At 45.4% G+C, this 17771-nt stretch overlaps 1 protein-coding gene across 1 annotated transcript; it reads right to left on the minus strand.

Moving 5' to 3' along the window:
* Positions 1-11576: 11576 nt before the first annotated feature.
* On the minus strand, positions 11577-15545 carry LOC127776081 (amino acid permease 4-like). The gene is made up of 4 exons (XM_052302407.1): positions 15071-15545; positions 13321-13414; positions 12788-13163; positions 11577-12376 (listed from the first exon to the last, which is right to left on the minus strand). Exons 1-4 carry the CDS (start codon positions 15447-15449, stop codon positions 11702-11704), a joined length of 1524 nt encoding a protein of 507 aa, XP_052158367.1. The 5' UTR covers positions 15450-15545; the 3' UTR covers positions 11577-11701.
* Positions 15546-17771: the final 2226 nt, after the last annotated feature.

Genomic DNA, 17771 nt, shown 5'->3' on the forward strand with positions numbered 1-17771 from the left:
CGTCTTGGTGAGTCGATCCACGATCACCCAAATGGAGTCATATCCTGTTGCGGTCTTGGGCAATCCAACAATAAAATCCATACCTATCTCATCCCATTTCCACTCGGGAATCCTAAGGGGTTGCAGCAAGCCTGCCGGTCGCTGATGCTCAGCCTTCACCTTTTGGCACACGTCACAGAGTGCTACGTATTCCGCCACATCTCTCTTCATGTTGGGCCACCAGTATCCTTCCTTCAGATCTTGATACATCTTCATACTTCCGGGGTGCAATGAATATGCCGATTCGTGAGCCTCCTTTAAAATTAATCCCCTCAGTTCACCCTGTTCGGGTACGTAAATTCTCTTTTTATACCATAGGATATCTTTTTCGTCGGTTGAAAATTCCTTTGCACGTCCTGCAGCTAAGCGTTCCTTCACCTCTCGGATTTCCTCGTTGTCCTTCTGAGATTCTTCTATTTGGGTTCTCAAAAGAGGTTGAATGTCCAGGGTGTTTATCTGTCCACGAGGTAATATATGTAGGTTCAGCTGAGCTATTTCCTCCCTAAGCTCAGGGACCATCCCTTCCATTCTCAGATAATTGCAATGGCTCTTACGACTCAGAGCGTCGGCCACAACGTTTGCTTTGCCTGGGTGATAGTGAACCTCTAGATCATAGTCCTTGATTAATTCTAACCATCGCCTTTGCCTCAAGTTGAGATCTGACTGGGTGAAGATATACTTCAGACTCTTGTGGTCAGTGTAGATATCGCAATGGTTTCCAATCAGATAATGTCTCCAAATCTTTAGCGCATGAACCACGGCTGCGAGTTCTAGGTCATGGGTAGGATAGTTTTCCTCATGTGGTCGCAATTGTCGTGACGCATAGGCCACAACCTTTCCGTCCTGCATCAGTACTCCTCCTAGTCCTTGTCTCGATGCATCACAATATATAACAAAGTCTTTCCTATTGTCAGGGAGAACTAGAATAGGTGCCGAGGTCAGCTTTTCTTTGAGCTGCTCAAAGTTTTCTTGACACTGTTCTGACCATACAAACTTCGTTTCCTTCTTGAGTAATTGTGTCATAGGTCGGGCTATCTTAGAGAACCCTTCAATAAACCTTCGGTAGTATCCGGCCAAGCCTAGAAAACTCCGAATTTCGGTCACCGACTTGGGTGCTTTCCATTCCGTAACGGCCTCCACTTTTGCAGGGTCCACTGCTACTCCACCGGCTGAGATTACGTGACCCAGAAAAGCGACTTCTTTTAACCAGAACTCACACTTGCTGAATTTTGCATATAACTTATGCTTCCGGAGTTTCTCGAGTACCAATCGCAAGTGTTCCGCATGTTCTTCCTCATCCTTGGAGTAGATTAGAATATCATCGATGAATACCACCACAAATTTGTCCAAGTAGTCCATGAACACTTTGTTCATAATATTCATAAAGTATGCCGGGGCGTTGGTTAATCCAAACGACATTACGGTGAACTCATATAATCCATAGCGTGTTGAGAACGCAGTTTTGGGTATATCCCCGGTCCTAATTTTCAATTGGTGGTATCCTGACCGAAGGTCAATCTTAGAGAACACCTTAGCTCCTTTGAGTTGATCAAAAAGATCATCAATCCGTGGTAATGGATACTTGTTTTTGATAGTTACTTCGTTCAGTGAGCGGTAGTCTACACACATTCTCATGCTACCATCTTTCTTCTTGACAAATAGCACTGGGGCTCCCCAAGGTGACGAACTGGGGCGTACAAAACCCTTTTCTTGCAACTCCCTGATTTGCCTTTTAAGTTCTTCTAACTCATTGACCGGCATCCGATATGGTCTCTTGGATATGGGGGCAGTTCCGGGTATCAGGTCAATAATGAACTCTATGTCACGATCTGGTGGCATTCCAGGTAAATCTTCTGGGAACACATCAGGAAATCGCTGCACTACGGGCATTCCCTTTAGGGGTAGCATGGTAAATATACCTCCAGCACGTTCGGTTAGCCCAGGATCTTGATCCATGGTTGCTCTCATATCTGATCCCCAGGGTGTGGTCAGGGTAACTTCTCTACGTCTACAGTCAATTACTCCTCTATGCTTTGCTAGCCAATCCATACCCAATATGACATCAAGGGTCTGTGGTATCAAAACCATAAGGTTGGAAGGAAACACCACATCCCTAAGGCGAATAGGTACGTCAATGCAAGCTGTGTCCACGGCTATTTCACCCCCAGGTGAATGTACTAACATTGGTTGCCTTAGTTTAACTCTGGTTAAATTGTGTTGTTGACTTGCTTTCAGAGATATAAATGAATGCGATGCTCCTGAATCGAAGAGAACTTTAACTGGAGTGGAGTTGAGTGAAAACATACCCATCAGTACGCCTTGGTCTTCCTGGGCCTCTTCAGCTCGAACGTGGTTCACTTGCCCGCGTCCAAATCCGGTAGCGGTCCTGTTAGTCTGTGGAGTCCTGAATAGACCTCGTCCAGCAGCAGGGGTAGCAGTTCCATGAATAGTTGTTGCATTAGCTCCGGTGCGAATAGGTGTCTTGTTTGGATGAGGGCATTTATTGGCGAAATGCCCATACTCTCCACAGTTGAAACAGCTTCCTGGCCTTACTGATCCATTGGCGGCCTGATTCGGTGCAGGGGCGCGGTTCTGAATGGTAACCGGCCTGTGGAAATTGCTGGAGGCGGCAGGTCGACTGGTTGTCACCACTGTTGGTCTCCATGCCGAGGAGGTTGTCCCTTTAGGACGCTGGGGTGCGGTCTGAGGCGGGCGGTTCATGGCAAGCCTCCTTTTACGATTGTGCTCCACGACCTTCCGGTCGTTTTCCAGCCTAACGACCTTATTAATTAGACTCTGGAAACTATCGTGGTCTTGTCCAATCATGGGCCCACGCAACTCGTCATTCAAACCTTCAATGAATTTGTCGATCTTTTCCTCTTCGTCGGCAAGATCTCCAGTCGCGTAGCGTGCCAACTGAGTGAAACGGTTCAGGTACTCTTGTACTGTGGTATTCCCTTGCCGTAGTCTCCTGAACTCATTCTTCTTCATCCGCATCACTGCGGCAGGCACGAAGTTGTCGCGGAAGGCTGTGGTAAATTCTTCCCAGTTTGGTTCTCCAGCATCTTCTTCCCGAGCTTCTTTGTATGTGTCCCACCAGTCTCCGGCTGGTCCTTCCAATTGGTTTGCCGCAAAGATCACTTTATCGGCCTCCCGTACTCGAACAAGAGTTAGCTTCTTCTCAATGACCCTTAACCAATCTTCAGCATCCATAGGTTCTTCAGCTGTGGCGAATGTGGGTGGCTTGGTCCTCATAAATTCTCCAAAGCTTGATCCGCCGCGGTTGCCTTGGTTATTTGCGATGGCTTGCAGAAGTTGGGTTTGGGTGGCCATAATTCCGGCCAGAGTGGTTAAGTCAGGTGTCTGAGTTTCATCATTGCTAGTTGTTGCCCGACGTCGGCTTGCCATCTGTGCAGGTTGATTGATTGAGTAAGTATCCTAATTCTCTAGCTATCTTTTAAGGCTTTATCCCATTAAGGGGGGGGGATTGTTTTGATGTGAACTTTGTTTTGCCAGCATGGTGGAATAAACTCATTTATAACACAACAACAATAGATATCATAAATAACATCACAGAGTTTCACAAATAGTACATAAATCATGATGCAATCGACTGCATACATACGCAGTCCAAATAAGATTCATCCAAAGATACATTGAACTAATCATCAAACTACTCGTCCATCTAGGTAGGGAGGGGGGGTGTCTCGCATGCTATCCAAAAACTAACTGAAGCGAGATCGAAGCTGCAATAATCCTCCAGTCTAGTCATCCAGCCATCCGCAGGATCCTGGGGCAGGTAGAGGGTGGTCGCTGGCACGCGCAAACCTGAGTCCCCACGGCTCAGAAGTAGTGGCCTCTGGATCTGGCTTGGGCCTCTTGCCCGGAGGTCGTGTGCTCTTGCGAGCAGTGCTGAGGGTGCGAGGGCCTCCGAGGAAGGTGATGCGGGGAACAGGGGTCTCATCCTCTGAAGGATCAGTGATGTCTGGCTCGATCTCTGGCTCGGTGTCGGTCCCCTCTGTCTTGGAGTCGACCTGGATCGGAGTCTCCAAACTAGAACCCAGCTGCGGAGAAGGTGTAGGGATCAGTGGAGTGTGCACAATCTCCGGGGCAGGTGGCTGTGTCACTGTCGGGTCCACCAGGTAAGGTGCTGACTCGGTAGCTAGCATACTAGCCTCTCCCAGAAGAGCGTGGAACGCTGGTGGGTACGGCGGGGTGAGGAAGAAGTAGCGGTCATGGCCTACTGCTGCGGAAGTAGAAGCCCCTGCGGTGCTGATCGTGGCTGCTCGAAGCTGCTCCTCCAGCTGGCTGACGTGCTCCTGACTCTCTCTCAGCTGCTCCTCCAGTGTATCCATCATCCCGCGGCGGTCGTTGTACTGGTCAGATAACTGCTGGAACTGGTCGCCGTGGACCTGGAGCTGTGCCTTCAGTGAGTCTATCTCACTGCCCCAAGCCTGGTGCTCCTCCTCCAGCTGAAGCTGCTGCGCTGTGAGGTCGGTCACCTCAGTCTCTAACTCCCCCATACGTCTCTGGTGGTCGTCAATCTCCAACAGAGCCTCCTCGTAGTAGTCATATACTGCCTCAGCCCATCGTGACAACCGAGTCACCATCGGGTTGTAGCAGCAGGGCGTGTCCTGAACTGTGCAAACTGAGTTGCCCTCCTCCCGGAACGGGTGATGAGCAAACTCGGTACTCGCTAACTCAGCTCGGTGGATAGAGCTGAGTCGGAGGAAGGCCTCCCGGGCTGCATCCTGCATCGCGGTCTCTGGCAAGTCTCGGTAGTGACGTGTCTGAAAACTATAATCCAACTCGGAAAGGACTCGGGGGTGAATCTCGACCCGAGCCTCCCAAACTGAACCACACTGTCTCACTCGGTATGACGGAAACCCAGAGTATCGCAGACGCCTCAACATCCGATGCAGCTCAATGACATACCCCTCTGATTGAGGTAAGCTCAACTCCCAGGTAGCGGGTGAATCCTGGTCTGCCATCTAAGTTTAAGAAAAACCCAAAGTCAGTTGAAAATAAAATAAAAACTGGTTTTGTGAAGGAAATAGTTAAGAGTAAAGTGCGAAATTACGTAAAGTTTTGTAAATATAGCGTTTTTATTTTTGAAAGTATTACTAAGCGGGAATTTCTCCCTTGGCCAACTTAGGAAAGGGGTGGGGCGCCTTTTGGTCTTTTCCTACAGTCGTATGGCTCTGATACCAGCTCTGTGGACCCCCGTTTTTATAACAGGAATCATTCGTGTAAACAGTACCATTTCCCTGGATCAAGTAGTCTGGTACACACGAGTTCATAGCTGAAATACCCAAAAGCACATACACGAGAGTCCAGTGCTAATTATTACATCATAAGCCCGCAGGCATTCTCTTAAATCATCGAACCGAGCGGTCCGGAATACATCCAAAAACAGAAATAGATGAGGCAGCGGAATTCAGGCAGCGGCATGCCATTGCCACAGGCAACGACCGTAAGTAAGACCTACTGAGCGCCATCGTCTTCTTCTCCCTCCTGGTAGTAGGCATAGGGATCCTCCGAAGCTTCATCTCCCGCTTCTGATTAATTTTATATTTGCAAGGGTGAGTACCAACCGTACTCAGCAAGCCACCATAGCAAGAAATGCACATGATAGGGGTATTCAAAGGATAGCTATGGTTCCTTTGCACAAAGCCAGTTTTGTAATTCTTTTCGCAAGCCTAAGACCTAGCACAGACTAATCAAATTTTAGTACCAGTGTTCATATTAAACAATGACGGTTCTGTCCACCATCCATTGTGATCCCAAGGATAGCTTCCCGCCATTGAGTCGTCATGGTTTTCTGAGGACGTCCACCTTCCTTCCTCTTAGGAAGTGGCTCCATCAGCATAAAAATCATCATGCAATATCCCATCCCACACAGGTTAAGAATTTAGAGTCTAGCCAAGTGTAATACATGTCCCGGTGCTCAATAACCGCGAGCACGGCTATTCGAATAGATTTGGTTTACTCACACTGCAGTGGATGTACACTTTACCCGCACTCCGCAACTGCCCAACACATGAGCCTCGTCCCAACACATGAGACGCGTCACGGCAAAGCTTTTCGATAACCTCGCATTGGCAGTACCCGCTCCATGAACTTAAATCCTCATGCACTCTAGGTGTCCATGTTTCTAGCAGTGAGAGGAGTTCTGGCGCTCCCGGGAAAGAGAAGTCTCACACACATATTAAATTATAGTTCAAGTTAAGTTCTCTCTCTCACACACTCATGGCAGTCCTACCAATGGCGACACCGATGTAGGGCACGCCTCTCGGCCCTACCTCAACGGCTGTCCCATCGTAGCGCACCTGCCTCACTCAGGGGTGAACCATCTATGCAGGGATACTGCCTCCGCTCGGCTATCTAATCCGCTAGGTCTATACCCATTCGAGAAGTACGGTTGTACGGGGGTCGTTTCATGCTTAACTTCATGGCTCGGTCCTTAATTGACCGGGGACGGTACTAGCCTTTTCCAGATACCACCCAAATCCTCCGTCCGCCCCAGTCGAAAACAGTTGTTTAGTTTTATTTCTCCTTTCACAAATCATGTCATCAATATCATGGCAATGTGGCGCTCATGTCTCCACATGCCGCATCTCAATTACCTTCCCAAAGGTAATTGCCCAAGCATATAGCATTTGATAAATATGAGTATGCATAATTCTAGAATAGCATTCCTAAGCAATTGTCATAATTGACTAGGGACTCATACGTAAACATGGTTACGAAGGAATGAGGGGTAAACAATAATCAAGGCATGGCATAATCACAAGTAGGATGTTCATCATTGCATGCAATTTTATTTGTAAACAAAATAATTTCGCAATTGGGATCAACATGTTCAAAGAATAGTGATGACTTGCCTTGCTCAAGGTCTTGCGGGTCTTGGTCCTCGCTTGGATCCGCAACTCTCTCGGGCTCTACAAGTACGTGCGAAGAATCGATTTTGAATTCGGTTAGAATTCAAGTAAAATCCAAATAAATCCAAGTGGGAGTCGAGCGCGTAAGTCAATTCTTTTATATTAACTTTACTATTCGCGAACTAAGGCAAACCCAATTTCGATTCAAACTATTTTGCGGGTATAAATATTTTGTTGTCATAAGTTTTTAATTTAATCTAACCGAGCATTATATCCATATAATAGGTTAGAAATTTCTATCGCGAGCTAAATGTCGGACAGAATCCTAGAAATATTGTACGATTTAATTTAGTCTATGACTAAATGATTAAATATAATACACGGGTAAAATCCCTAGTAGTTAAAACCGAATTTCTACCGTGAATCGATTACTGATAGGGATTACCCAAAAATAATCTATAATAATCTATAAGAATTCATTTATTTGTTTAGTTGTTATCTACATTTAAACTACTACCGCGAATTGATTTCTTGTAGAAATTACCAAGAATAATCCATAATTTATATTAAATTTCGCAATTCTACGACTATAACTAATCTATAACTAAATTCTAATTATTTTAAATTTTCTAAACTTCCCTAATCTCCCTCTAATTTCCTATCTATTTCCCTTTTCTTTTTCCTTCCTTCTTTTCTTTTCTTTTTCCTTCTCTCTCTCTTTTCTTTTCTTTTTCCTTCTCTCTCTTTTCTTTTCTTTTTCCTTCTCTCTCTCTCTCTTTTTTCTCTCTGCCGGCCTCTCTTTTCCTCTCCCTCTCTCTCTCTCGGCTCTCTCCCACCCGAGCGGCGGCGGCGGTGGACGCGAGGGGGAAGGAGGGCGGCTCACCGGCGGCGGCAGCGGCGACGGTGGCGCACGGCGGCGCGGGAGCGGCGGCACGGCGGCACGGGAACGGCGGCGGGCCGGCACGGGAACGGCGGCGCGGCGGCACGGGAACGGCGGCGCGGCGACACGGGAACGGCGGCGCGGCGACACGAGAGCGGCGGCGCAGTGGAGAGGGAAGAGGGGAGGAAGGGTGAGATGGGGTGGGGAAAATGGGGAGAGGGTGGAGTTTTATAGGGGAGAGGAGGGGAAAGAAAGAGAAGGGAAGGGGCGACGCGACGGCGGCGCGGCGGCGCGGGGCGCGAGGCGGCGACGGGACGCACGGCGACGGGACGTCGACGGCGGCGGCGATAGCGGCGGCGCGCGGCTCGGGGCGGGACGTGACGGGCGGTGACGCGACGGTAGCGCGGCGCGGCGGCGACGGGGCGAGACGACGGGCGAGCGGCGATGGGACGGGCGGGCGGCTCGGGGCGCGAGGCAGCACGGTACGGGGTGACGCGACGGCTGCGGCGACTCGCGATGTGACAGCGGTAGCGGCGGCGCGCGGCGACGGGACGGCGCGCGGCGCGGCGCGGGGCGCGGAGCAGCGACGGCGACGGCTCGGCAGCGACGACGTGACGGCGGGCGGCAGCAGCGGCGATGGGACGGCGCGACGGGATGGCGGCGAGCGACGCGGACGACGGGACGCACGCGCGGCGCGAGGCGGGACGCGACGGCGACGGCGCGGCAACGGCGATGGGATGGCGACGGCGATATGCGGTGATGGCGACGGCGCGCGGCGGCAGGCGACGATGGCGACGGCGTGCGGCGGCTCAAGGCACGAGGCGGCGGCACGGAGCTCGAGGCCGACGGCGACGCGGCGGTGACGATGGCGACGGCGGCGCGGCGGGCGAGCGGGGCGCGGGCGAGCAGGGCGCGGGCAAGCGGGGCGCGGGCGAGGCTAGGGGAACCATGTCGAGCACCTAGAGGCTAATGAACAGTGTAGTTTCCTATTTTCCCGATTTTAGCCCATTTTCTATTTAAATTTGATTCCATAATTCCAAATTTTTGTATATAGGAAGTTTAATCAATATTTGTGTTATTTTAACTAATGAATCCACCCTAGATTAATATTACTCATATTTTATTTTTATATAATTTATTTGAGTTTTAGTTAGGGTTAATTCTTATCCCATCGTATTTAAATTTAATTGATCCAAATATGGTCGCGATAATATTTTATTTATTTCTATCCACACCTAATCTTTATTTTAATTTATATTTACTTTACCAACTTGTTTTTATGGTTTATTCCTAACTAACTATTCTTTACTCACGGTTAATAAACTTCGAGATCAAATCCAAATAAAATAGGCGAATAGGATCGGCATGATGCAATTAATTTAAAAAGTTTTTGAAAATCCGTATTTTTAGAGTTTAGATTTTTGTCGGTCGAATTTTCAGGGTGTTACAATATGTCAACTAAGTATTTTCGGATGAAACCCAAACGCATATGATCAAGACACAACACATTGCTTTCTCCATTTTAATTTGCAGCTATATTAATTTATACACACAAATCTATCAAGAAATTGGTATGGTATACTTATAACATATTTAACATTGGCAATTTAATTTGGGCATTGAGTGCTTGATGTAGCTTTCCTTGCCATACTACTAGATTTAAACTAAATGCTAATTAGAATCATTAGTTGCTAATTAGAGGAAGGGGATCATGGAGCTGGGGCTTGCGCACTCACAAGCCCCAACAGTGGATCCGCCACTGACCGCATCCCCCTCCCCTCTGCCGCCGCATGCCGCCTCCCGCTGCTACCGCTGCCGCCGCTAGGCCGCACCTCCGCTGCTGCCGCTAGGCCGCCCCTCCCTGGAACTGGCGAGGGGGAGGGCGTGACCGCCACCACACGCCACTCCTCCAGCCGCCGCCGCCGCCGGCGGGAGAGGAGAAAGAGAAGAGAAGAGAAGAGAGGGGAGAGGTGAGAGAGAGCAGAGAGAATGAGAGAGAGAGAGAGACCGAGAGGAGACGAGCGGTCGACGCTGCGGACCTTATCTTCTCGAAGCATCATGGTGGGGCCCACCGGCTCGGCTCAACTATAGGTGCCGTTTTTAATATTAAATATTCAGATTTTTAAAGAAAAACCAATACAAAATAGAATAGGTGTCGGTTTTTAATTTAGAATCGACACCTATAATTACTTAAAGGTGTTGGTTTTGTGCAATTTCAATCCGCAGAGGCGGGAAATATCTATAGGAACCGGTTTTAGCACTACCGGCACCTATGGTGGCGATACCTATTTGATGTTTCATAGTAGTGAAATTATCAGGTGTCTCATATACATACATGTCACTTACGTACATATCAAACTAACTAATACAATAGTTAGACTCGTGTCATGTTCACTATGTAGCATTAACATAGCTTCGCCCCCTGCCAACCGCGATACGTCCTACTCTCTCCGTTGAGAGTGGTGGAGTATATGTTCAGAACTTCAGATTGTCTGTGTAGACGAAGAGTGAAATTGGGGGTTCAACTATTGCTATTGACTTATAATAGCTGAGCTATTATAATAGCTGACCTATGGGTGAGTTCGGGAGAGCATAATAGCTGAGCTACTACCTGACTATCTGAGTTTCTGATTTTGTGCAAGCACGTTCTCCAAACGGTTAAACGGTACGTCATGTGCAAAAACTTTCTATATAATAAAGTTTAGAAATATACTTTTCAAATTTGTATAGCTAATATTTAATCAATTATGCACTAATTATATCTTGTTTTACATTCCGCCGATTAGCTAAGGTGCCATTATCTTCCTAACTCACCTTTCTTTGGACGCATTTTTGCAAATTTTGTTCAAAATCGATTCGGTATTTACTTTTAAATTTGAAGCACAGTTTCCAAGCGTTTTGAAATTTCAGTGATTTTGGTACTTTATCCCACAATATTTTTTTTCCATTACAAAGCATTTCTTATACTTATACGTTATCAATTCGCAAAATCTAAATCGAGAAGCATCTCGTTTTAGTGCTAACCAGCGACGCCATCAAATGTTGTCCAAATATGTGTTAATCTATAATACTTGTCTATTGAGTAAGTATAAAATATGTTCCTACCACCTATGCTTCAAATAAAATTTTCTCTTAACTTACTCATCCGATCTACGATCTGATTATACCGTTGTATTCATTACATTAAATCTTTATAATAGGATCTCGCATAATTATATTTTGATGATAAAATATAAATTACTTTTAGATTATATCTAAATTATTTTTGGATTTCATTAAATTACATCATAGATATATAAAAGTAAATTCAATAAAACTTAAAGTAATTTACATATATTATAGAAGTAACTTAAAAAAAAGAAAATATATAACTTGTCATGACATCAGAAGTAAATCAGTTGTGGGGTAACTATGATATGTTGATTAAATCAAATTTCTAGATAGACTTATGCTTTTACTCCCATTATAGATTTACTTTTAATGCGGTAACAAGTTACTTGGTTTTGTTTTAAGTTACTTCTACAATATAATATATGTAAATTACTTTCAGCCTTTATTGAATTTACTTTTATAAGTAAGAAGTAATTTAATAAAATCTAAAAGTAAATTATAAAAATAATTTATAACTTTTATAAAAATATAGTTATATGAGATTTTGTTATAAAAATTTAATTATTACGAACCCAATGGTGTAATTGGATCGTAAATCGGATAAGTAATTTAAGAGAAATTAAATTCTATAAGAAAAAAAATGCATCCACTTTTGGATGTACTAATAGCAACTGGATATGAGATTGAAGTCGTTGATTATGACAATCCAGCTTACGGTCTCATCGTAGTCACGTCCTTATCAATTATGTAAGTGATCGTAATAAATTTCTAAAGCACTCGGTAAATTAGTTTAGCCCGTGGTCTTGAAGGGAGCAGCTTCGTTCAACCTCTGCACCATGTCGCGCACGGACGCGACGCCCATGCCGACGGCGACGACGAGCAGCGCCGCGCTCGCGCCCTGCAGCGCCCACCACCGCGCCTCCCCCCTCCGGATCTTGACCCTCGCGATGTGCATGCTCACCGGGAGGTAGACGGCGAGCGGCCAGAACCCGAGCGCGGCGATGAAGCCCAGCACGGCGTTGAAGAACGGCATCATCGCCGCCACCGCCGTCGTCGCCACGATCACCGCCGCCCGCAGCGCCATCCTCGCCGGCGACAGTGTCACGGCCGTCGGCGGCGCGGACGTCCACGCCGGCACGCGGAGGCGGAGCTCGTAGCTGGCCGTGACGAGCCTGGACTCCGGCCACCGCCCGCCGACGTACGCCTCCAGCCTCGCGAACACCGGCTGCGCGATGACCTGGTAGGCTCCGAGGAAGTGGACGACGACGCAGGCGTTCGCGACGTCGACGAGCCAGAAGGGCTCGTGGAAGGCGGCGCCGGTGAGGATGTTGCTGGGCGCGTCGTCGCCGAAGGCGGCGTAGCCGGATGCTCCGAGCACGAGGTAGAAGACGGCGCTCATGGCGAGGCCGTACAGCGACGCCCTCTTCATCGTCTTGCTCTCCGACGGAGGCGTTCTCACCGTGTCCTGCATGCATTGCCTTCTTTTTTCAAGAAAAAGATCGAGAAGAAAAAAAGATCGAATTCATCGGGAAACTATTTTGATCAACGAGGGGTCACTCGTATGGTTATGAAAAATTTTAAGAAGATGTATTAATATGTGGTATATCACTTCATAAATATATAAGGTCAAATTCAACTTTTATATCTGGTAAAAAAATAAATTAAACTACAACTAATTAATGTATATTCCCAGTCAAATTTATTTTGTTGTTGCGAGATGTAAAAGTTAAATTTGAACGCGTATGTTTGTGTAGTGACATATCACATGTTAATACATTTTTTTAATTTTTTATAAAAATTCATAATCATTTAACTAACATGGAAACAACGATCCACACGAGGATTAAAATCAACTCCCAAATTCGTCTATACAAACCTGGATTTCGAAGAGCACGGGAGAATAGATGTAGGAGATAGCGATGTTCCCAACGGCGAGGAGGACATTGAAGACCTTCTCCCCCGGCGAGCCGGCGGCGGCGCCGGCGAGCGTGCCACGGACGCCGCCGCGGTGGGACGCCCACTTGGCGGCGCAGAGGCCGAGGCAGATGGAGGAGTACCCGAACGACGTCGCGACGGCGATGACGGAGAGCCACGCTACATTCTCGAGGCTGGGAAGCTGCGAGAGGAGCAGCTGGAACGCGCCGAACACCACCATGTACCTGACGCCGGTGGCGCCGCCGCCGCCGCCGCCACCGTCGCCGTCGCCGGCGGCCAACCAGTTGCGGTGGAAGCGGTTCACTCTTCGCACCGCACTGCACAGAAAAAAAAAAAACAAGCTCGCTAGCTGATCAGTATCAGTACACAGATCAGCTTCAGTATAGCTCTTTATATGTTTTAGCGTTTTTTCATTTGGTTTCAATTTTGTCTTTTTGAAAATATTTGTGATCTAAAGTTGTATACGCGCCATACCTCATGCTTGAACTTGATGTGATGGTGTAGCCAACCATCGCCGCCCAGAGAACGCCGTACTGGATGATGCCGCAGAATGTCACGCTTTTCGGACCTACATCACAAAATTGTTACTAGTATAAAATTATCGATAGTTTCTTTCCCCAAAACAGTCAAATTTAAAAGTTTCTCATTTAAAAAACTTGCGACAGTTTATAGAACTTAAAAAACTTGTGACAATTTATATTTACTAGACATTAGGCATAGTTTAGAAGATCTAATTAGTTTATGATATTTCTTTTTGAGTAAATTTCACAAAACTACAAGTATTTTGACCAAATTATCACAAAACTACAGATTTAAGGAGTTATATCACAAAACTACATATTTAGCACCAAAATTTATCACAAAACTACATATTTTAGATTAAGTATCATAAAAATGCATATTCAATATTGAACTTATCACAAAACTACAACTTTAGAGTTTAAATCCCTAGCACCATTGTTATGGTGGAGCTATAAACATCATTACTTTGTGATTAAATTGATTCTAAACTTGTAGTTTTGTGATAATTTAGTTACTAAATATGTAGTTTTGTGACACTTCATCTTAAATGTGTAGTTTTGTGATAAATTTGGTGTTAAATGTGTAGTTTTGTGATACATCGAGTTAAATCTGTAGTTTTGTGATAATTTGGTCATAGTATCTGTAGTTTTGTGAAATTTACTCTTTCTTTTTCAAAAATCTTTGCATATCTTAATTAATTTTAAAATTTTTAAGTATTGTGAAAGGGAGAGAGGTGGTCGAAGTTTTTAAATTTTGACCACACTTAGGGTCTGTTTGGTACAGCTCCAACTCCTAAATTTAGCTTCAGAAGTTGGGTCTGGAGTGGAGTTGTGGAGCTGTCTAAACCCAGCTCCACAACTCTAATTCATTTTGAGAGAGAGCTTCACCCAGCTCCACTCCCAGTTTTGGTGGAGCTGAAACTGTTTAGCTGAGCTCTAGCTCTAGGAGAGATGGAGTTGGAGCTAGAGCTGTGCCAAACAGACCCTTATTCTACTTCTTTTTTTGGGACTGTCTATACATCTGTTGGCAGAAAATCCCACCTCCCATCTTTCAGATTTTGGGCCATTAGATGTGCTTTAAGATTCGTGCAGAGGTATTAACCCTAGCTCTCCTCCCGTTCCCCTCATGTCGCGCGATTCAGCCGCCACCCTCTGCTCGATCCCCCCGCCGCCACCGCCGCACCGCGCCGCCGCCCGCCTCGCCGGCTGGCCGGAGGGCATCAACGGCGCCGACGAGACCTTCCCCAGCCAGCCTCCTCCCCCTCCCCCTCCCCCTTCCCCTCCCCCTCTCCCCCCTCCTTCCTCCGTGAGTCGTCGTCGGCGATGCCCCCGCCACCAACACCGGCCCACCGCCCTTCTCCAGCCCCGTGGCTCTGGCGCCGGCGCCTCGCTGCCCACCCGATCCGCTGCCCACTGCCTGGCTACCGCCTCCCCTGGCCATCCCTCTAAGCCGGCGAACTCCTCCCCTTCCCTCCCCCTCCCACCCCCACCCTACCCCGGGACCCTAACCCGTAGGGTGTCGCCGGCACCGGAGAAGAAGAGGAGGTCGCCGGAGTTGAAGGAGAAGGTCTGGAGCATGAATCTCGAAGCTCATCCAGTGGCCAAAAATCTGTAAGATTTGGGGCTATAATTTCTGTCGACAGGAGGTTAGCAAATCCGTTTTTTTAACGGGAGGTTTGACTGGCGGAGAGAGTAGTTGCTACCAAGGTAGGAGCGGACGGCGGCGATGTACTCGCCATGGACGGCGCTGCCGCCGAGGTGATCAGGGTCGTCGTCGCGGTAGCAGTCGGCGAGGAGGGCTGAGGAGTAGTAGGTGACGACGGAGAGGGCGACGACGACGGCGGGGCCGGCGACCCACCCGAGCTGGGCGAAGGTCCACGCCACCGCCAGGACGCTGGACCCGATCAGGAGCGCGACGATGTGCGCCGTCGCCGTCCACACCGTGCCGCTCTTCTCCGGCCGCCTCCTCATCTTCTCCGGCGCCGGTGACGACGACGACCTCCCGGCGAGCTGGTCCATTGCCGCCTCCGCGCCGGTGTCGACGTCGTCGTTGCCGTGCTTTTGCGAGCTCGTGTGAGCCATTGCCAACACTACACCGATCAGGCTTAGCTTAGCTTAGCAATGGCTATGGATCCCGGATGAGTCGGAGGCAGCTCAGCTTAACTTGAGTCCTGGAGCTAGCTGGCTAGCTAGCATGCATGTATGCTGCACGCAAGGAGAACTCGATGGAGCAGGAGCACACGCCATTCTATCGCCGAGATATTTGTGTGGTGCGGCACTTCTTGCACCTGCCATTATTTACGCACGGTGAAGAACAGATTGATGTGGTTCATGTAACCGGCCGGCCTAATTAGGTTCCGTTTGCGAGAGCTAGCTTTTCCCAGAATCTTCAGTTTTCTCGGATAGTTCAGATTCTCACCTAGAATTTATGAGGCTGTGTTCTTACCTCAGGTTTCGCAACTCATCTCTCTTCTTTTCCGCGCGTACGTTTTTCAAACTGTTAAACGGTGTGTGTTTTACAAAAAAAATTTATATGAAAGTTGCTAATACTCCCTCCATTTCAAAATATAAGGTACAACCACTCTTAACCCAAAGATCAAGAAATAATTATTATTATCTCTTAGTTTGGATGACCCTAATAAATAGTATAATGCATTCATCCAATAGAATTAGAGATCTTGAGGATGGGGGATTTTAAAAATAATAATTTAATAGAGAAGAGGTCATAGTTAATTGTATTATGGAACATCTAAGAAAAGTAGTTGTGAACGAATAGAGTACTTAATAATCACGCGCTAATAGACTATTATGTTTTCCGTATGCACTGTTCTGGATACGCACACGCTGGAGCGAACATAGCCTAAGAAGTTATAGCTATAGAATCCCAAAAATTAGACTAAAAGACGAGAATGGAAGACCTAGCTTTTTTTTTTATTTAATTCAAGCTCGGTACTCAGTTGTTTATCATAATCTCAAGTTAAATTCCCCAAACAGAACCTAAGCCATACCACACATGGACAGTACTTGAGTGAGGACAGATTCAGCTATTTTTTTTCCTCATAAATATAGCTTAAATTACACGAAGATTAATATGCTACTGAAAATACTCCTTTCAGATACAAATTGATACTTTGTTTCGTCATAATTTTAAAAGTTTGAAATATATTAATATCTTGTTAAATATTTATTTAGATTGGATATTTAAAAAAATAGTATATATTTATTTCAAAAAAGTACTTTCACAAAATATTTAAGGCAACTTATTTTGTAACACATTTAGCTCCACAGCAGCGCGTGAATATCACCTAGTTTATGAAACTAGCATGATGGCCCGCGCAGATTGCGCGGCTAGCATCATTATATTTTCTCTCATATAATAGCATATATGTTTTCTCATTATATTATTCAAATATATTAAACTTTTATATTTAAACATAATTTTAAATTTTGCAATAACTTCACAAAACTACTAATGTGTCATATTCATATTGTATTTTATATACGTGTTAGTTATTAATTATTTTTAATATCAAATTTTACTTATTTGTAAATTATATATATTCCTATATGGACTCTAGACTCGCCTTTTAATATTTCTTTTTTTTAATTCCGAATTTTCTGTAAATTGTATTTCTACATAGACTCTATGCTATTCTTCCAATATTATTTATGTTTATTTCTGAATTTTTATTATTTCTAATTGTATTTCTATGTAGGCTCTAAACTCATCTTTCAATATTCTTTAATTTTTAATTTCGAATTTCAATTACTTCTAAATTGTATTCCTATATTGACTTTAAACTCTTCTTCCCATGTTTTTCTTAATTTCGAATTTCAGTTATTTGTAAATTGTATATTTTTATGGACTCTAAACTCTACTTTTAATTTTAGTTAGTTTTAAATTCCTATATGGACTCTTTTCTCTACTTCTAATATTCCTTATTTTTTAATTCCGAATTTCTATTTTTTTCTTAATTGTATTTCGATATGGACTCTATACTCTACTTATAATATTCCTTGTTTTTAATTCCGAATTTCTATTTTTTTCTTAATTGTATTTCTATATGGACTCTAGTCTCCTCTTCTAATATTCCTTATTTTTAATTCCGAATTTCAGCTATTTTCTAATTGTATTTCTATATGGACTCTAGTCTCATCTTCTAATATTCCTTATTTTTTAATTTCGAATTTCAGCTATTTTTAAATTGTATTTCTACTTGGACTCTCTTTTTTTTCTAATTTTAGATTTTATTTTATTTTTATTTTGAATTTTAGTTAATCTCGTATTGGGTTATTATATGGAAACTTCCTTCAATATTGCTTTTTTTTAATTCCGAATTTCAGCTATTTTTAGATTGTATTTCTACTTGGACTCTTCTTTTCTTTTTTTTTCTCCAATTAATG

The sequence above is a fragment of the Oryza glaberrima genome, chromosome 6 (genome assembly GCF_000147395.1).
Source record: "Oryza glaberrima chromosome 6, OglaRS2, whole genome shotgun sequence".
Classification (NCBI taxonomy): domain Eukaryota; kingdom Viridiplantae; phylum Streptophyta; class Magnoliopsida; order Poales; family Poaceae; genus Oryza; species Oryza glaberrima.

Bases quoted from the DNA above. Each gene is read 5' to 3' on its own strand.
- LOC127776081 (XM_052302407.1), bottom strand. From the start codon at position 15,449: ATGGCTCACACGAGCTCGCAAAAGCACGGCAACGACGACGTCGACACC. The intron at 13,164-13,320 runs GTATGGCGCGTA...TTTTCTGTGCAG, and splicing joins ACATCAAGTTCAAGCATGAG to TGCGGTGCGAAGAGTGAACC. The intron at 12,377-12,787 runs GTTTGTATAGAC...CAATGCATGCAG, and splicing joins CCGTGCTCTTCGAAATCCAG to GACACGGTGAGAACGCCTCC.